General features: G+C 38.0%; 1 protein-coding gene across 3 annotated transcripts in view; it reads right to left on the bottom strand.

The window, feature by feature from the left end:
* Positions 1-7,102: 7,102 nt before the first annotated feature.
* The window catches only part of LOC128205038 (potassium voltage-gated channel subfamily KQT member 4-like), a 108,884-nt gene continuing 93,164 nt past the window's right edge, over positions 7,103-22,822 (bottom strand). Inside the window, exons 10-14 of one of the 3 annotated variants that reach the window (XM_052906439.1) lie at positions 21,880-21,897; positions 17,410-17,522; positions 15,665-15,866; positions 9,457-9,553; positions 7,103-9,129 (exon numbers count right to left, since the gene is read on the bottom strand). In XM_052906439.1, the coding sequence (XP_052762399.1) occupies positions 8,254-9,129; positions 9,457-9,553; positions 15,665-15,866; positions 17,410-17,522; positions 21,880-21,897 (1,306 nt within the window). In that variant the 3' untranslated portion in view covers positions 7,103-8,253. The remainder of the gene's footprint in view (positions 9,130-9,456; positions 9,554-15,664; positions 15,867-17,409; positions 17,523-21,879; positions 21,898-22,822) is intronic. The other 2 variants (XM_052906440.1, XM_052906441.1) reach the window with 2 other exon arrangements.

Genomic DNA, 22,822 nt, shown 5'->3' with positions numbered 1-22,822 from the left:
GCAAATCATCAAAAGAAATGTTCATCAGTTCTTTATGGATAAATCTCAGCAGCAGCAGCAGCAGCAGCAGCAGCAGCAGCAGCAACAGCAGCAGCAGCAGCAGCAACAACAACAACAACAACAAAAGCAGCAGTAGCAACAGCAGCAACAGCAGCAACAGCAGTTTCCTCATTCAATTCCGGCTCAAAGCAACTCAAAACTTCCAAAAAGATCTTTAAACAAGTCGAAATCTGACAGATCATCCGCGATGTTTACTCTGTGCTGCAGACGAACTTTCAGCTTCCCGTTCACCGCAATCAATCTGTTGTCATTAATAATAACAAAAACAATTCAAAAAGAAGATCAATATTTTTAAGGTTTATTGTTCAGTTGTTGCTTTTTTTTAAACCCAAATATTTTTAAGAAGGAAAATACAAATGTAAACAACTTCCTACTATAACGTCACGTCATAGGTTGTAAATAGAAAATAGCCTTGTTATGAATGTTAATAAGCTGATTTGCATACACGAATGCTTCATGAAGAAATGAATGAATGTCTTATGGATTGTTTAAACAAATAGGATTTAAGCATTTCCTCGCACCTGCACTAATTTGTAATTATTTATATTTGGTAGGCACAGCATATTCCTGTAACATGATCATTTACGTGCCATGCTGCACTAAGTTTGACTGAGTGCATTAAGTTGTATATTCTTTAAAAAGCAACTTATTAAACGACAACGAGTCTTTGAACTTTATTCCGTTTTATCCGCCATAGATAAAGAGGAGCATATAGGAGTACAAACATGAATTTCAAACACGTTGACAAAACCCATTTGAATGTGAACATATTTAAGATGAACACAGATACTTAAGCATGCGTGAATCGCACCAGTGTATAACAGTTTTGGAGGCGTTCCAGCCTTTTCTTCCCTTCAAAAACACTTCAAACATTGTCCATTGTAAATTGTACCCTGAAGAGTGCGGTGTGGCTATGCATGCGATATGTGCAGTTAAAGGTTAATGACAACATGGAATAACATTTTAAGCAAAGACAGGTATTATTTAAACTTGCAGAGAAAATAGCAGAGTTGGCAAAACTTCAATAAATAGTGTATTATGTTTCCATTGTTCAAACGTAATATATCTCGAGTTTTAAATCCGCGAAATTGCTTTACAAAAGTGTACCTACTTAACCCTAAATAAGTATCTATTGAATTTGTTCAAATTGAAAAAGAAGAATCTTATTATTGTACGAGGGAATTTTTATTAAGTAAAACATAATTATATATCAATTACATCAAAAAAGTATTTTAATCTATTAACGAGTAATCTATCATCACCATAATGTGGTAACCATTTAGTCTGTGCTTGTAACGTAACAAGAACGTTATCGTTACTTTTATGGACAATTTGCTTTTTATCATATGTACATTTGTCAAACATGATCGTATGCACCAGTCAATTGTAACCACGGTCCCCGTAGGTCCGGGGGTATACCGGGGATAGCCGAGGAAATGGGCCGTGTTTTTGCCTTCCAGGTGGCCCCGCAGTGCCGGATGAATACGGTGGTTTTGTCTTCGCGCCGAAAATAGCGCGGAATGGGCCTGGGGCTCGAGGGCATTTGGGATTTTACCAGCAGGACGTCTCCGTCGGGCGGGGACTTTACCCGGGCTTGGCTGGACCGAAAGTCAAAGTCCCCGCTATTCCCCGGACCTGGGGGCTGTGGTTACAATTGACTGGTGCATTAAAGTTTGTACCATTTCTTTTTATACTCATATTAATTATTGTAGGGCCATTTGGATATATTATTGTCCACTTATGCGAAGGTGGCTGACAAACGCACAGTTATGAATAAGCTGGCATGTTATTATAATTACAAGTGAGTGTATGCTTTTGTAGTTTAGTTGGCACGAATCTGACCTACCACCTTTGTATATATTTGTTACATTTCGCTGTGTTAGGGAATCGAGTTTTCGAGATGGCCTTATATTCTTTAAGGCAGTGAGTTTTGGGGATGGACTGGAGTAAGCTAGATAGCCTCTGGTAGTCAATGTGTGTTGTAATCATTGAATAAAAATAGAACTGGGAAACAGTGTCTTTGTGTTTAAAGTTGAGTCGAGTTGAGTCAAGAATGTGAGATGAACACAGATGTACAAGAGTGAGTTTTGTTAGATGAACTGGTGAAGCCAGGTCGCCTTTGTTAAACTAGTCGTACTCGAAGTATGAATGCTTTAATCACTGAATAAAAATATGGAACTGGGAAACAGTGTCTTCGTGCAGTTTCAGAATGTTCTTAAATTCGAATAACACCATTATTTATGATTCTTGGTAACTTACACGCAATCGGGGCGAAGGTAAAGCTGCGATGCCGGGAGGGATTATCTTATTCGCGAGGCATAATAACATGTGAGAACCAAGAGGGTATCGCACCCGGATCTGTTGTATCTCACTCTGTTTCTTCAAGTCTTCCAATGTCTGGATTTGACTGCGAATCGCTGTCACTTCTATCTCATGTCACTTATGGCATTTAAGAACTATTTAAGTCGTGATGGCGTCACGGCAGGGTCAAGCCATAATTCAGCTAATGGGCGCGGGCAGACCTTGATAAACTCAAATAAACAAGTGTAAAGGATCCAGTACCATTAATGTGTCTGCCAGGTAGTACCCCTGCTGTATATTCCATGAGTAACTATTCTGTTTTAAAAAATAATTTCAGTCGATATGCCTCTCTACAAAGACTTTGCTTTAAAAGCATTCAAAACAAAAATTGGATCGCTTCAACATTGCGGATGTGCAGTATATGCTTATAAATATTATAAAGTTTCATTTGTATGTTTTACACTAGCAATCGTGGTTTCATTGCACACAATACATACCATCCTTTCATTATCAGTGTGTGTATACCACGTGATAAATTACATTATAAATGCTACGTCGGAAGGCAACTTTTTGCTTCGAATGAAGACTTTAAACAAAGATAACTTCACTGTTTCTTCACCATTTTCACTAAAACATTGCACAGTCTACGCCGCTTACGGAGCCCCGCTTTCGGTCTTTTACCAGAATTTGATTGAGAGTTTAGTTTCTGAAAACACTTCGTCAAACCTTTTCACTAAACGGCCGTCTGACGGAACACTGTCAAAACATTATTTTTGAAACAGGTCTGGTGAAGTATTTTATGAAACTAATCACCTTATCAAACTCCGGTAAAAAAAAACGAAGGCGGGACTCTTTAAGCGGCATAGACTGCCCTTCGTTTCCTTTAAAATGGTGTAGTAAAAGAAAAGTTATCTTTGTTTTAAGTCTTCATCTTAAACAAAATATTGCCTTCCGACGTAGCATATATGACGTAATTTATCACGAGGAATACACACATTGATTATGATTTTACAAGTCACGCTTAGAAGAAGAAGAAGAAGAAGAAGAAGAAGAAGAAGAAGAAGAAGAAGAAGAAGAAGAAGAAAGATTAAAATGAAACGTTTTAACAAACAGCTTAAATTATTATGTCTTGTGTGTATTGCTCGACTTTTTAAAATTAATAGTTTAATTAAATCTGATGAGAACACACTGAGGAATCATTTTAATAGTTTGAGTAATGCCACATACTAGGTAAACATGTTCGTATAATATATTATGCTACGTTTTACATGTTGAAATAATTTCGCACAAGGTATCTCTAAAGAACCCTGTGTCTGCCGAGCCTCATCAAGGCATCAAGTGTTTGATACGAAACATCCTTTTGCTTGTTTCACAATATCCACTGCGTGAGATGGTTTCGAATTATCAAAAACTGCATGTACAACCCCGTAGTTATAAAGCATGATCCAATCGTGACAAAAAGATGGGTATTATAGTAAATTGTTGAGATATCAGTGTGATTGTTAACATCATATCAAACATTTTTTGTACAAAAAAGAAACATTCATTACCTAAAAAGTGCACAATGCCTTTTAATACACCTCACTTATGGAAAGCACTGTCCTATCTCCAGTCACTGTAAACTTTGACGTCATATTGTCTGCTTACATATTTTTTTACCATGAAACTATGAGGTCATATTTTCTGCTGACTTAATCATGTTTGTACCGTGAAACTATGACGTCACATTGTCTGCTTTCAATAATACGTTTTGAACCATGAAACTATGACGTCACATTGTCTGCTTACATAATGTTTTTCAGCTTGTCGCAGTTCGATAATAAACACTCTTTATCATATGCCTATCAGTTTCCATTTCAATATTGAACAGTAAAAATACAGCACGCCGTATTGAAATATCATTATCAAACTCCTGTCGTTTATAATACATTAAATTTATCAGCATACTTACATGTTTTAAGTGCTACCATTGATGCTTAATTAAGTTTTTTACAATTTATTTAGCGTTCAATAGCTTTTCGGGGCGGAAATTCCGGGAAATGCCGTATTATATCTTAATGAAAACTAAAATCAGTTAGTTTAAAGATAGGACACATATAATAAAAAGAAATATTACGATAGATCATTTTTCTGACGACTCGCAGCTCGTCCCGTTTGGTGTATAAACATGCATCCGTCTCGACTGCTACATAGTCACATTTTTTTTTTTGCAAAAAAATAGAGGTCATGGTGTAAACATAAAACCCAACAAGTAAGAATAGAGCGAAATGTATTTGGTAAACATTTATTGCCTGATTCACTGCAAATAGACTAGTTCCAGAAATTCATGGCATGTCACGTTTTACTTCGTATACCAGTCGGAAACATGATATAAACGGTTCATGATTGTTTTGTATTTTGAGGACTGGCTGATTTCCGTTTGATATCACTTTATGCATACACCAACATTGATCGCTGATCATACACAAACATTGATCGCTGATCGGTCGCTGATCATACCCCAACATTGGTCGCTGATCATACACCAACATTGATCTCAGACCATACACTAACATTGATCGCAGGCCATACACCAACATTGATCGCTGATCATACACCAACATTGGTCGCTGATCATACACCAACATTGATCGCTGATCATACACCAACATTGGTCGCTGATCATACACCAACATTGATCGCAGACCATACACCAACATTGATCGCTGATCATACACCAACATTGGTCGCTGATCATACACCACCATTGGTCGCTGATCATACACCAACATTGGTTGCTGATTATACACCAACATTTATCGCAGACCATACACCAACATTGATCGCAGATCATACACCACCATTGATCGCAGACCATAAATCACCATTGATCGCAGACCATACCCCACCATCGATCGCTGATCATACACCAACATTGTTCGCTGATCATACATCAACATTGATCGCTGATCATACACCAACATTGATCGCAGACCATACACCAACATTGATCGCAGACCATACACCAACATTTGTCGCTGATCATACACCACCATTGGTCGCTGATCATACACCAACAGTGGCCTCTGATCATACAGCAACATTGGTCGCTGATCATACACCAACAATGGTCGCTGATCATACACCACCATTGGTCGCTGATCATGAAACAACATTGGTCGCTGATCATACACCAACAATGGTCGCTGATCATACAACAACATTGGGCGCTGATCATACACCAACATTGGTCGCTGATCAAACACCAACATTGGTCGCTAAGCATATAACAACATTGGTCGCTCACCATACACCAGCGTTGGTCGCTGATCATACACTAATATTGGTCGCTGATCATACACCAACATTGGTCGCTGATCATGAAACAACATTGGTCGCTGATCATACACCAACAATGGTCGCTGATCATACAACAACATTGGGCGCTGATCATACACCAACATTGGTCGCTGATCAAACACCAACATTGGTCGCTAAGCATATAACAACATTGGTCGCTCACCATACACCAGCGTTGGTCGCTAATCATACACTAATATTGGTCGCTGATCATACACCAACATTGGTCGCTGATCATACACCAACATTGGTCGCTGAGCATACACCAACATTGGTCGCTGATCATACATTAATATTGGACGCTGACCATACACCAACATTGATCTCTGATTATACATTAATATTGGTCGCTGATCATACACTTATATTGATCGCTGATCATACTCAAGCATTGATCGCTGATTATACACTAATATTGGTCGCTGATCATACACCGACATTGGTCGCTGATTATACACTAACATTGGTCGCTGATCATTCACCAACATTGGTCGCTGATCATACACCAACATTGGTTACTGATCATACACCACCATTGGTCGCTGATCATACACCAACAATGGTTGCTATTTATACACCAACATTGGTTGCTTATCATACACCAACATTGGTCGCAGTCTATTATTTTAAAAAGAAAACAAGCTTCGATTTATGTAACAGAAAAAGCTTTTTTCCCACCTCAGATGAGTAGACCAAAAAAAAATGCCATACTGGAAATTCTTATCTTGCCCCTAGGCTACGATAAAACAAGTACCCGTATGGAACTCCTGTATTGTTGTCTGCACACAATTACCCCTGTCGACCATCGTCTGTAGCATCATGAAAACCTTGTCTTGTGGCAATTTTTAAAATCCTAAGTAATTATCCCGCTTCAAATGGCACCATAAAAAAGTTTTTCACGCTGCATTCAAGAAATAATGCCGCATTCTCCTCAGAACTAAAGAACGATTTAACTATTTACATAATCGGAATCACTGCGCGCATATCCATGACAACCACAAAAATGACATATCTATAAGCAATTTATTTTCATTACGCACAAAAAAAGTTTAGCGAAAAAGTACGTTTTAACTTTATTGCGTTTAACTGAGGTGTGAGAAAAGGTATCTACCACAGCCGCTCATGTAATATAAGTTCATCCCAACCCTCGCGCAGGGTGTTCTACGGAAACTCGGTAAACCTCGTTTCCGCAAAACACTCTACGCTCGGGTTAGAATGAACCTATCTTAAACTCTATGTCTTGGAAGATACTTATTATCTTCGTCCATTTCATACATACACTTACAATGCCCAAGTTACAAAATGTATACGATGCTGGTGTTAGAATAGGACTTGAGACTATATTCTCCGGCTGCACTTTACACGTCACTATAAAATGCACTACGAAAACACCAAACGAAAATCAGGTTCATGTTGTTTTAATAGAAACAGAAAATCACAGTAATATATACAATCACACAGAACAATTCTGATTTATTAGAGATTAAATTTATTGCCATTCTGAATTGTATTCAAAATGTAATAATTATTAAGTGATTTCCACTAATTACCAACAATGAATACTTATTATAGATATTCCAAACTACCCTGTCTCATCGTATGTGTTTATTACAAGGGGTAAACACGAAAACGTCCTACATGACATTGATTAAAGTAGCAGATAAAACCTTTCCGCTCCCACCCCATGCATAACCTTTCCGCTCCCACCCCATGCATACATGACGAGTAGAGATGCTCAAATCATTTAAAATATTTCAAAGTTTAGTACCAAAATCCCATGATTAATGATTTTCATGGCAATTTTGTCTGTGAATATTAACTGAAACGGAACATATATTCTTTGTACAAACGAAACGTGATTATAAACTAAATTAATTCAACCATTTATCGACAAAAGTTCAATTTTTATTTTGTCGTTTTAAAGATGCATTTTTTATTTTAATAGCTTAAAAAGTTTGATGTTTTGATTAAAAAAAATCGAACTATAAATCGTTTGAGGTTGTTTTTGGTATTGCCAGTTTATAAACAAACTTTGTATACAATATGTACAAAGTATAAACGGTAATCACGGTAGTCAGTATAATAAATCAGTTCTAATACATTTTTATTTTAATGCTAATTTATCTAACCTCAAAATAATGTTTGTAATAATTAAAAAAAAAAAATGTACATTTGACCTTTTGCCTTTCAACAGGAAAAACTAAAGTTTTTATATGTCACATGACAATACATTTTTGTTTCTTCCAATTATTTATCAGTTTTTAACATTGTTCTAATATTTCATTCTAGCCTAAAGTTATATATTTGGTGGCATACTTTCCGAAATATACTCTTCGAATGGATCTATTTAACACTTCAAGATGTGCATTTCATTTCTTTTGAAAAAAAATGGTATGCATGGTAAAAAATTTACGTATAGATATGGTAATGATAATTATGACTATTTCTGAAAACTTTAAGGAAATAATGATTCGATAAACTTTAAGTATTAAAAAGTACTGAGCATAATTTTAAACGAATGTTTAAATAAACACATATTTTACGTATTATATTTTATACATCCGATGAATCTGCTGCTAATGCTTGCATCGATCCAAGAGGCAGTAAAACCATGTGTTCTAGATCTCGCCTATCTTTGGAGTCATTCATCTCCCGAGCAGTGTCTGAATACGGTGGGTCAATCTTAATTAGACAGGTCGTCTCGATATCGATTTTGCATTCATCCGCAGAGTCGTTTTCAAATACGTCATTAACGTCTGGATTTTCTGAGCAATCTTCTTCATTATGATGAGGACAATATGAACCATTAGGTTCGAGTTCATTGTTATCATTGTTGTGAGCATCGTAATCAAGATAATTTTGATTCGTTTCACCTTTCACTGAAGACTTCTCCTTGTTGACATTGTTTATTTTCAACATTTCTTGTTTTTGAGTGTACTGTTTTTTTGTATACGCTTCACACTCAACTGTTTCTCCATCTCTGTCTTCAACAATATCCTCGTTTGAAACTGTTCTACTCGAACAAACACTGTTTACATCTGCATTACCTTCGTCCCTCAAGCTGTCAAACTCACTATTTACATGATGACTTTCTTCACCCTCTTCATTATTTGGAACGTTACCATAGTGTCGGACAGGAGCTGAGTGAAGTCTGTAAGTGACTCGCTTACGAATTCTTGAGCTAAGGTCTGAGTGATTGCGTAACATGAACTTTTTCGGATGCTTTTCTATGATTGGCGATGACGGTTCACTCGTGTACTGTTTATCGACCAGGATTGACCGTGGTTTTGGACAATTTTGCTGGTTTTGATTTGCGTGCTCGTTCGAGGCCGAACTATTGGTAACGCTTGCTCTAGCTTGAAGCAAGACTTTCCGGTCTTCTTTGTACAAATCAATCAGAAGATCGAGTTTTGATTCAATGTCTTCTACCTGAAATAAAGTTAGCACGACTTTAAATTACAATTGATAAATGTAGATTTTTTTGGTAAAAAAACAACTTCATTTTATCGATCGATTTAGAAAGAAAAAACAACATAGCATATAATAGTTCGAAGGTGAAAACAAGCATCTCACTTTCAGGATCGCAGACATCCGTTTGGCTGAACTTTTTTGTGGACAATGTCATTTATTTCCGAAAAACTTCTTTTTCAATCGTTTTGGACGATTGTTAGCAACTGTGTGTTTTGTTTAGTCTACTGACATTGATAGAAATTGTAAATTAATACTTTTCAAAAGGAAAATTGATTATTTTCATACCTGTCTTTCAACTTTCACGATTCTAGACGATAAGCTAACTTTTGAATCATATACGTCTTTGTTTTTACTTCCAGACTTTCCAAGAATGAGGTCCAATCTGAAATCCATTACAGACATTGAAACAAATTTTAGATACTGGACAGATTCCCAAATTATGAATGTATCATTGCTATTTGTTCTTCATAGAATGATGGGATTTGTAGCATATGAAAGGTATAAATATCGTGTTCAATATACTACCCGTCATTGCAAGGATATTCGGTCCAATCTTAACAATACTAGTTGTTAAACAGTCCAAACAGTGTTTAAACTAAAGAACAAGTGAGAAAGGCGCCAAGTAGGGCGGACAACTGAGCCTAAGGCAATGACAAGGGCTTCCTTCCCTTAATAATTATAAAATTTCCTCAAAATTGGTTACATTAAAACTATAAGAAAGTGTCGTAAAAACCTTAAGTACTCAACGTTAAATTTAGTATATGTCAGGGTATTTTTGTTAACAAATGTTGCTGATCTGTTGTCATCAAATGTCAATAAATCAATGTTGCGTTTATTTCTAAATATTTATTAACATTCAATGTACTGAACCCTTAACAAGGCCAATTTACAAAATACCCCGAAATCTTAGAATTACACCTTGTGTCCTTGTGGTACCTGCAATGCCAAGCATGTCACAAATAACACGCAGAACAATCAGAACATCTCGACATTGCATGTTACGTCCATCTTTTGTCTGCACTGTGTAAACTATCTCAACATCTTGTCGTACATCTGACGTCTATGCTACCTGCACCGTGGACTCATAAACTATCTCAAAATCTTGCCATACATCTGACGTCCATGCTACCTGCACTGTGGACTCATAAACTATCCAACCATCTTGTCTTACATCTGACGTCCATGCCACCTGCACTGTGGACTCATAAACTATCTCAACATCTTTACATTCCATCTGACGTCAATGCTACCTGCACTGTGGACTCATAAACTATCCAACCATCTTGTCTTACATCTGACGTCCATGCTACCTGCACTGTGGACTCATAAACTATCTCAACATCTTTACATTCCATCTGACGTCAATGCTACCTGCACTGTGGACTCAGAAACTATCCAACCATCTTGTCTTACATCTGACGTCCATGCTACCTGCACTGTGGACTCATAAACTATCTCAACATCTTGTCGTACATCTGACGTCCATGCTACCTGCACTGTGGACTCATAAACTATCTCAACATCTTGTCTTACATCTGACGTCCATTCTACCTGCACTATGGACTCATAAACTATCTCAACATCTAGTCTTACATCTGACGTCCCTGCTACCTGCACTGAGGACTCATAAACTATCTCAACATCTTGTCTTACATCTCACGTCCATGGTACCTGCACTGTGGACTCATAAACTATCTCAACATCTTGTCTTACATCTGACGTCCATGCTACCTGCACTGTGGACGCATAAACTATCCCAACATCTTGTCTTTCATCTGACGTCCATGCTACCTGCACTGTGGACTCATAAACAATCTCAACATCTTGTCTTACATCTGACGTCCATGCTACCTGCACTGTGGACTCATAAACTATCTCAACATCTAGTATTACATCTGACGTCCATGCTACCTGCACTGAAGACTCATAAACTATCTCAACATCTTGTCTTACATCTGACGTCTATGCTACCTGCACTGTGGACTCATAAACTGTCTTACATCTGACGTCCATGCTACCTGCACTGTGGACTCATAAACTATCTCAACATCTAGTCTTACATCTGACGTCCATGCTACCTGCACTGAGGACTCATAAACTATCTCAACATCTTGTCTTACATCTGACGTCCATGCTACCTGCACTGTGGTCTCATAAACTGTCTTACATCTGACGTCCATGCTACCTGCACTGTGGACTCATAAACTATCCCAACATCTTGTCCTACATCTGACGTCCATGCTACCTGCACTGTGGACTCATAAACTGTCTTTCATCTGACGTCCATGCTACCTGCACTATGGACTCATAAACTATCCCAAAATCTTGTCCTACATCTGACGTCCATGCTACCTGCACTGTGGACTCATAAACTATCTCAACATCTTGTCATACATCTGACGTCCATGCTACCTGCACTGTGGACTCATAAACTATCCCAACATCTTGTCTTACATCTGATGCTATGCTACCTGCACTGAGGACTCATAAACTATCCCTACATCTTGTCTTACATCTGACGTCCATGCTACCTGCACTGAGGACTCATAAACTATCTCAACATATTGTCTTACATCTGACGTCTATGCTACCTGCACTGTGGACTCATAAACTGTCTTACATCTGACTTCCATGCTACCTGCACTGTTGACTCATAAACTATCCCAACATCATGTCATACATCTGACGTCCATGCTACCTGCACTGTGGACTCATAAACTGTCTTACATCTGACGTCCATGCTACCTGCACTGTGGACTCATAAACTATCCCAAAATCTTGTCCTACATCTGACATCCATGCTACCTGCACTGTGGACTCATAAAATATCTCAACATCTTGTCTTACATCTCACGTCCATGCTACCTGCACTTTGGACTCATAAACTGTCTTACATCTGACGTCCATGCTACCTGCACTGTTGACTCATAAACTATCCCAACATCTTGTCCTACATCTGGCGTCCATGCTACCTGCACTGTGGACTCATAAACTGTCTTACATCTGACGTCCATGCTACCTGCACTGTGGACTCATAAACTATCCAAAAATCTTGTCCTACATCTGACGTCCATGCTACCTGCACTGTGGACTCATAAACTATCCCAACATCTTGTCTTACATCTGATGTCTATGCTACCTGCACTGAGGACTCATAAACTATCCCTACATCTTGTCTTACATCTGACGTCCATGCTACCTGCACTGAGGACTCATAAACTATCTCAACATATTGTCTTACATCTGACGTCCATGCTACCTGCACTGTGGACTCATAAACTGTCTTACATCTGACTTCCATGCTACCTGCACTGTTGACTCATAAACTATCCCAACATCATGTCCTACATCTGACGTCCATGCTACCTGCACTGTGGACTCATAAACTGTCTTACATCTGACGTCCATGCTACCTGCACTGTGGACTCATAAACTATCCCAAAATCTTGTCCTACATCTGACATCCATGCTACCTGCACTGTGGACTCAGAAATATCTCAACATCTTGCCTTACATCTGACGTCCATGCTACCTGCACTGTGGACTCATAAACTGTCTTACATCTGACGTCCATGCTACCTGCACTGTTGACTCATAAACTATCCCAACATCTTGTCCTACATCTGACGTCCATGCTACCTGCACTGTGGACTCATAAACTGTCTTACATCTGACGTCCATGCTACCTGCACTTTGGACTCATAAACTATCCCAAAATCTTGTCCTACATCTGACGTCCATGCTACCTGCACTGTGGACTCATAAACTATCTCAACATCTTGTCATACATCTGACGTCCATGCTACCTGCACTGTGGACTCATAAACTATCCCAACATCTTGTCCTACATCTGACGTCCATGCTACCTGCACTGAGGACTCATAAACTATCTCAACATATTGTCTTACATCTGACGTCCATGCTACCTGCACTGTAGACTCATAAACTGTCTTACATCTGACGTTCATGCTACCTGCACTGTGGACTCATAAACTATCCCAACATCATGTCCTACATCTGACGTCCATGCTACCTGCACTGTGGACTCATAAACTGTCTTACATCTGACGTCCAATCTACCTGCACTGTGGACTCATAAACTATCCCAAAATCTTGTCCTACATCTGACGTCCATGCTACCTGCACTGTGGACTCATAAAATATCTCAACATCTTGTCTTACATCTGACGTCCATGCTACCTGCACTGTGGACTCATAAACTGTCTTACATCTGACGTCCATGCTACCTGCACTGTTGACTCATAAACTATCCCAACATCTTGTCCTACATCTGACGTCCATGCTACCTGCACTGTGGACTCATAAACTGTCTTACATCTGACGTCCATGCTACCTGCACTGTGGACTCATAAACTATCCCAAAATCTTGTCCTACATCTGACGTCCATACTACCTGCACTGTGGACTCATAAACTATCTCAACATCTTGTCATACATCTGACGTCTATGCTACCTGCACTGTGGACTCATAAACTATCCCAACATCTTGTCCTACATCTGACGTCCATGCTACCTGCACTGAGGACTCATAAACTATCTCAACATATTGTCTTACATCTGACGTCCATGCTACCTGCACTGTAGACTCATAAACTGTCTTACATCTGACGTCCATGCTACCTGCACTGTTGACTCATAAACTATCCCAACATCATGTCCTACATCTGACGTCCATGCTACCTGCACTGTGGACTCATAAACTGTCTTACATCTGACGTCCATGCTACCTGCACTGTTGACTCATAAACTATCCGAACATCTTGTCCTACATCTGACGTCCATGCTACCTGCACTGTGGACTCATAAACTATCTCAACATTTTGTCATACATCTGACGTCCATGCTACCTGCACTGTGGACTCATAAACTATCCCAACATCTTGTCCTACATCTGACGTCCATGTTACCTGCACTGTGGACTCATAAACTATCTCAACATCTTGTCCTACATCTGACGTCAATGCTACCTGCACTGTGGACTCATAAACTATCCCAACATCTTGTCTTACATCTGATGTCTATGCTACCTGCACTGAGGACTCATAAACTATCCCAACATCTTGTCTTACATCTGACGTCCCTGCTACCTGCACTGAGGACTCATAAACTATCCCAACATCTTGTCTTACATCTGACGTCCATGCTACCTGCATTGAGGACTCATAAACTATCCCAACATCTTGTCCTACATCTGACGTCCATGCTACCTGCACTGAGGACTCATAAACTATCTCAACATATTGTCTTACATCTGACGTCCATGCTACCTGTACTGTTGACTCATAAACTATCCCAACATCTTGTCCTACATCTGACCTCCATGCTACCTGCACTGTGGACTCATAAACTGTCTTACATCTGACGTCCATGCTACCTGCACTGTGGACTTATTAACTATCCCAACATCTTGTCCTACATTTGACGTCCATGCTACCTGCACTGTGGACTCATAAACTATCTCAACATCTTGTCATACATCTTACGTCCATGCTACCTGTACTGTGGACTCATAAACTATCCCAACATCTTGTCCTACATCTGACGTCCATGTTACCTGCACTGTGGACTCATAAACTATCTCAAAATCTTGTCCTACATCTGACGTCAATGCTACCTGCACTGTGGACTCATAAACTATCTCAACATCTTGTCTTACATCTGACGTCAATGCTACCTGCACTGTGGACTCATAAACTATCTCAACATCTTGTCCTACATCTGACGTCCATGCTACCTGCACTGTGGACTCATAAATTATCTCAACATCTTGTCTTACATCTGACGTCAATGCTACCTGCACTGTGGACTCATAAACTATCTCAACATCTTGCCCTACATCTGACGTCCATGCTACCTGCACTGTGGACTCATAAACTATCCCAACATCTTGTCCTACATCTGACGTCCATGCTACCTGCACTGTGGACTCATAAACTATCCAACCATCTTGTCTTACATCTGACGTCCATGCTACCTGCACTATGGACTCATAAAGTATCTCAACATCTTGACATTACATCTGACGTCCATGCTACCTGCACTGTGGACTCATAAACTATCCCAACATCTTGTCTTACATCTGACGTCCATGCTACCTGCACTGTGGACTGGACTCATAAACTATCTCAACATCTTGTCTTACATCTGACGTCCATGCTACCTGCACTGTGGACTCATGAACTATCTCAACATCTTGACATTACATCTGACGTCCCTGTTACCTACACTGTGGACTCATAAACTATCCCAACATCTTGACATTAAATCTGACGTCCATCTGTTACCTGCACTGTGGACTCACGAAATATCCCAACATCTTGACATTACATCTGACGTCCATCTGTTAACTGCACTGTGGACTAACAAAATGCCAAAACATCTTGACATTACATCTGACGTCCATCTGTTCCCCGCATGTGGACTCGCACTATACCCTTCACATCTTGACATAACATCTTACGCCCATATTTACCTGCACTGAAGACTCTTAACCCGACCGAGCATATCCACATGGCCGGCAGAGTACTGCTCTATAACGTCTTTGACGTCGTATGGACGTAACGCTTCCCGGAACTTTTTCCGTGCCACAAAGTATTTAATTTTCCGCAATGACCGGATGGCGGCCTTATCAACGATGGTGAGTTCGCGTATTTTGGGGGACAAGTCCATCTCCTCTGAAATGTTAAAACGTTTTATTGTTTTCAGATATCCGATGCTAAAGAACTAAAATTTATCTGTACCGAATATTTTTAAGTATCATTTGAAAAAGGCATATGTGTAAAGAAAATAATATGTAAATCGTACAGATTTTTAAAAAACAACAACAGACTTTAATGTTGTTTAAAGATATAAAATATGTCAATGCAAGTTCTTTTTTAGTTTGAGCAAAGAACTTAAAACTTCAATAAATGTGTTTATACTGTTTTGCGGGCAATTGTTTGAAATATTAGTTATGCAGTTCAAAATGATATAAAATTATATGGGATCACCTCGCATCAAAATGTAACATTATCACTGATGGCTTAATAGATTGGTAAGCGACACCTTAAAATGGTTGATTGTGTCTTGAATAGGTTTTTATTATTCTAGTTGTATTCCTTTTTCATTTTGTTCACTGTATGAGACGTTGTTATTCATATTATTATAAAAACCTACTTGTAATTGCCTCAATATTAAGGGTTATGTCTTGGTTTGATGTTTTATTTATGCTACATAGTTATAATGATGCTATATATCCGATAATGCTTTGGTGTCTGTATTATTTGTAATTTTGAATAGTTTGATATCAAAGTTAACATGAGAAATCTGGTATCTGCCGTGTAATGAGTAATTCAGATAATATCTTGATATCATAATTATATTGAGTAGTGCTTTTTGAAACGTTGTCATTTCTTGAAAATATATCGAAAAAAAGTCTCTGAAAGTATTTTATCATTTTAAAAAACAAATAGTTTCTATACGTTAACTGGAACATGTTCATTGTGTATATCTCTTTCTTCCTTAAAATAAATAACAGTTAAAGATATTATCAATTTGCGAATAAAAGTTTAGCATTAAATTTAGATGTTTCTGTAATACGGCACCAAATCATCAACAAACTTTAGCATCACTTACCAATAAGGAATTACTTACTTAACAAAAATGACAACCTCGAATCCTTCTGATAGACATAATCGATAAAAAGCGACAAGAGGAAGGTGTCGAAAAAATAATTATAACAGACACTACCTTTTTCTTGTTTAAATATTGTACAACAAAAAAAAACAGAAATGCACAAATCCTGGAATAAATGAAAATAACATTACGAGCCTAGTTTCCTCTCAAAACAACTGTGAGGCTTATTTCGAACAAAAATGACAACACAAAAACCAATCATAATGGTGCTGGCTGGTAAAAAAAGTCTCCCAGATCAGAAACCGAGGTTATTAATTTGATTATTTCCGGGTATTTCGTGCTTGAATTATCTCTCTACCAGATTATATTTCTGTACCGGAACTTTAATTATTCTATCATTGTAATTCCCTTCCATCTCATAACCATAACTACATGGGGAAAAGAGAAGATAATTATATGAAATTTCAGGGAGAATAGTTAACAATGATCTTTTTTAAAATATACCCTCAACGTGAGCCATTTAACTCAACAAGATAAAAAACAGCGACTTCCTAAACATGAAATATCGTACTAGATCATTTTACCTTCGGAAACTTGCCCTACCTTCTGACTGTTCGTGCTTAACGTGAAATGACTGTATTGACGGGTCTTTCATCATGGCGATTCTGTCCACTCTCTGGTCCACCAGCCCCGTGGCCAAGCTAAGGTGACTCCTGCTTTGAAACAAATAGGCCAATAGTACAAGGCAATCGGAACTCCATTTTCCATCACAAACATCCTTGAATGTATGCCGGTACATCAGTAAAAGTAGTTTGTAAAATTAATATAAATGATACCATTTAATCGTTGTAATATTCCAAAGATTAAATTTCTTTAGTTTGATTTAACTGCTTAATTGATATAACTAAGCAAACTAATTGTAAAGTAGTTAAATATAAACACATCTGACATTGTAGATCGTCCATATACATCCGTGATAGTTTTGGGTGGAAAATGGCTGAGATGTTCTGATTGTAGTACAAGAATGTTAGTATATCATTTTGCTAGTTTCACGAAACAAGACTTAGTGAAGACAAATATTATCTTCTCACTTGAAAATAGATATTTACAATAAAAGTCCAATCAAAACGCTTAACAGGTTGAGTAACTTAAATTGTTTATGTTATTGTCCCTTCGTTTAAAGTTTAATTAAAATACCCATTTAATTATGACTATGTTCTTAGAAGGGCAACTCAAAAAATCTTGTACACGCAGGAAAAAGCTTGAAAAAATTAACAATGATACACAGTGTTGTATTGGTCACGTAGCGAAATTCTTATAATATACTTGCTTCATTTGGTTATGTCAACACAGTCGGAAAATAAAGCTCAAAATTAAAGCTGAAAACCAAGCAGGGGCAAATCAAAAACTTCAGTAATGTAAATCAATCAATCCTTTTTATTAAAATATTTAATAGACCGACATGTAATTGGGCTCGTTTACAGGAGATAATAATACAGCGACATGTTGAAGGACTCGTATACAGGAGATAATACTACACCAACACGTTGAAGGACTCGTATATGGGAGATAATAATACACCAATATGTTGTGAAGGGACTCGTATACAGGAGATAATAATACAGCGACATGTTGAAGAACTCGTATACAGGAGATAATACTACACCAACACGTTGAAGGACTCGTATATGGGAGATAATAATACACCAATATGTTGTGAAGGGACTCGTATACAGGAGATAATAATACAGCGACATGTTGAAGAACTCGTATACAGGAGATAATACTACACCAACACGTTGAAGGACTCGTATATGGGAGATAATAATACACCAATATGTTGTGAAGGGACTCGTATACAGGAGATAATAATACACCAACATGTTGAAGGACTCGTATACGGGAGATAATACTACACAAACATATTGAAGGAGTCGTTTACAGGAGATAATAATACACCAACATTCTACACCAACATGTTGAAGGACTCGTATACAGGAGATAATACTACACCAACATGTTGAAGGAGATAATACTACACCAGCATGTTGAAGGAGATAATACTACACCAACATGTTGAAGGAGATAATACTACACCAACATGTTGAAGGACTCGTATAAAGGAGATAATAATACACAAACATGTTGAAGAACTCGTATACAGGAGATAATGATACACCAACATGTTGAAGGACTCGTATACAGGAGATAATACTACACCAGCATGTTGTAGGACTTGTATACAGGAGATAATAATACACCAATATGTTGAAGGACTTGTTTACAGGAGATAATAATACACCAACACGTTGAAGGACTCGTATACAGGAGATAATACTACACCAACATGTTGAAGGACAAGTATACAGGAGATAATACTACACAAACATGTTGGTGGACTAGTATACAGGAGATAATACTACACCAACATGTTGAAGGACAAGTATACAGGAGATAATAATACACCAACATGTTGAAGGACTCTTATACAGGAGATAATAATACACCAACATGTTAAAGGACTTGTATACAGGAGATAAATATTACACAGACATGTTGAAGGACTTGCATAAAGGAGATAATAATACACAAACATGTTAAAGGACTAGTATACAGGAGATAATAATACACCAATATGTTGAAGGACTTGTTTACAGGAGATAATAATACACCAACATGTTGTAGGACTTGTATACAGGAGATAATGATACACCAATATGTTGTAGGACTTGTATACAGGAGATAATAATACACCAACATGTTGAAGGACTTGTATACAGGAGATAATAATACACCAACATGTTGTAGGACTTGTATACAGGAGATAATAATACACCAACATGTTGTAGGACTAGTATACAGGAGATAATGATACACCAACACGTTGAAGGACTTGTATACAGGAGATAATAATACACCAATATGTTGAAGGACTCGTATACAGGAGATAATACTACACCAACATGTTGTAGGACTTGTATACAGGAGATAATAATACACCAATATGTTGTAGGACTTGTTTACAGGAGAGAATAATACACCAACATGTTGTAGGACTAGTATACAGGAGATAATGATACACCAATATGTTGTAGGACTTGTATACAGGAGATAATAATACACCAATATGTTGAAGGACTTGTTTACAGGAGATAATGATACACCAACATGTTGTAGGACTTGTATACAGGAGATAATAATACACCAATATGTTGAAGGACTTGTTTACAGGAGATAATAATACACCAACACGTTGAAGGACTCGTATACAGGAGATAATACTACACCAACATGTTGAAGGACAAGTATACAGGAGATAATAATACACCAACATGTTGAAGGACTCGTATACAGGAGATAATGATACACCAACATGTTGTAGGACTTGTATACAGGAGATAATAATACACCAACACGTTGAAGGACTCGTATACAGGAGATAATACTACACCAACATGTTGAAGGACAAGTATACAGGAGATAATAATACACAAACATGTTGGTGGACTAGTATACAGGAGATAATACTACACCAACATGTTGAAGGACAAGTATACAGGAGATAATAATACACCAACATGTTGAAGGACTCGTATACAGGAGATAATAATACACCAACATGTTAAAGGACTTGTATACAGGAGATAATATTACACAGACATGTTGAAGGACTTGCATAAAGGAGATAATAATACACAAACATGTTGAAGGACTCGTATACAGGAGATAATAATACACCAACATGTTGTAGGACTCGTATACAGGAGATAATGATACACCAATATGTTGTAGGACTTGTATACAGGAGATAATAATACACCAATATGTTGAAGGACTTGTTTACATGAGATAATAATACACCAATATGTTGAAGGACTTGTTTACATGAGATAATAATACACCAACATGTTGTAGGACTCGTATACAGGAGATAATGATACACCAATATGTTGTAGGACTTGTATACAGGAGATAATAATACACCAATATGTTGAAGGACTTGTTTACAGGAGATAATGATACACCAATATGTTGTAGGACTTGTTTACAGGAGATAATGATACACCAACATGTTGTAGGACTAGTATACAGGAGATAATAATACACCAACATGTTGTAGGACTAGTATACAGGAGATAATGATACACCAACATGTTGAAGGACTCGTATACAGGAGATAATAATACACCAACATGTTAAACGACTCGTAAACAGAGATATTAATACGCCTATTTGTAAAAGGACTTGTATACAGGATATTATACTACACCAATATGTACAGGACTCGTAAACAGGAGATAACAAACCACTAACATGTTGAGGGACTCGTACACATGATATAGTAATAAAACGATACGTAGGGGGACTCGTATACAGAAAATAATATTACATCAACACGTTAAGGGACTCGTATACAGATTTTATGCTGGGACCGACTTTTTAAACTTGTTGAAATTGAGTTATTTAAGTTTTTTTCCTTCCTGAATAAATTCCAAACTGAAGATATTGGATACTCATTTGAACACAATTTTGTAAATCAAAGCCCATTTCATTTTTAATAGCGTTACTAACGCTTTTCTGCAAAGTAGAACATTTTCTGTCACATTGTTATATAGCTATTAGTAATAGAGCTCTTTTTCAAATTTTTGATAATGTTTTACATTTAAATTCATTGAATTCTTCCCATTTTACACACATTTATTATTTTCGAAGTCTGACCTTTCAAATCGCGAACGAGTCCCTTTAAGGGGTTGGAAAACAACAACAACAACAACACAAGTGCTTTATAGGTTAACTAAAGCAATATAGATTTGACCTCAAGGAGAATCGTTCTATGTCAGGGTTAGTTTCTAACCGATTAAGATGCTGGCCAAGATTGTTGATTCTACACACGCAAACACGGCAAATAAAAATTTACATTTTAGATTCCATCGCCTACAAAAAACAAGCATTTCAATATATCAAAACTCCAGACAATAGGCTTGGACAATAGTCTTGTTCAGCACCTTATAACTTCTAAAGCAGAACGAGGGAACACACCACAGTATAACATGTACAATACACATAGCTTACCACGTGCGATTTACAAAGCTAAATGAGAGAAAAGTTGAAAGTGTAAGCAAGGATGTGACCACAGTTCCTAGTGCTCACTAAATGTATAGCATCGCGTGAACATGTTAGTGATATATTGCATAAGAGTCTGAACCTTTTGAGCATCACATACTTTGATGATAAATTGTCATTATTACTCCAAGAAATGTTTACATAAAGGGCTTGTCACACCTAGCCGATTTGGCTCGCATGAGTTATACCGGAGCACACATTTTGCGATTTTCGGGGATCGATACTAGTACGGTAGAGCAACGGTATCTCATCGCTTAGTACGTTAGTACATTAGTACATCGTTAGGACATTGTCAGAACATCGGCAAAAAACTTAGCAACGGCAGGCAACGGTATGCTCATGTTTAACATGCTCATAAATAAATGCTGTTGGGCTGCCAAAGCGAGCTACGGATCTGCAACGGCAGTAGATCGGCAGTACTTCGGCATATCTTTGTTAATGGCTGTAGAGCACCAGTAGCGCCAGTTATTGACCGGCGGCTCTCCGGTGGCCTCAATGATTACCGTACTGGAACAGATGTGATCCCGTAGTCTTGCTGCTGCCTCAATAATTACCGTACTGGAACATATGTGATCCCGTAGTCTTGCCGGTGCCTCAATGATTACCGTACTGGATCAGATGTGATCCCGTAGTCTTGCCGCTGTCGTACTGGAACAGATGTGATCCCGTAGTCTTGCCGCTGCCTCAATGATTACCGTACTGTAACAGATGTGATCCCGTAGTCTTGCCGCTGCCTCAATGATTACCGTACTGGATCAGATGTGATCCCGTAGTCTTGCCGCTGCCTCAATGATTACCGTACTGGAACAGATGTGATCCCGTAGTCTTGCCGCTGCCTCAATGATTACCGTACTGGAACAGATGTGATCCCGTAGTCTTGCCGCTGCCTCAA

This window comes from Mya arenaria, chromosome 10 (genome assembly GCF_026914265.1).
Source record: "Mya arenaria isolate MELC-2E11 chromosome 10, ASM2691426v1".
Lineage (NCBI taxonomy): Eukaryota > Metazoa > Mollusca > Bivalvia > Myida > Myidae > Mya > Mya arenaria.
This window is presented reverse-complemented; position numbering and strand designations above follow the sequence as displayed.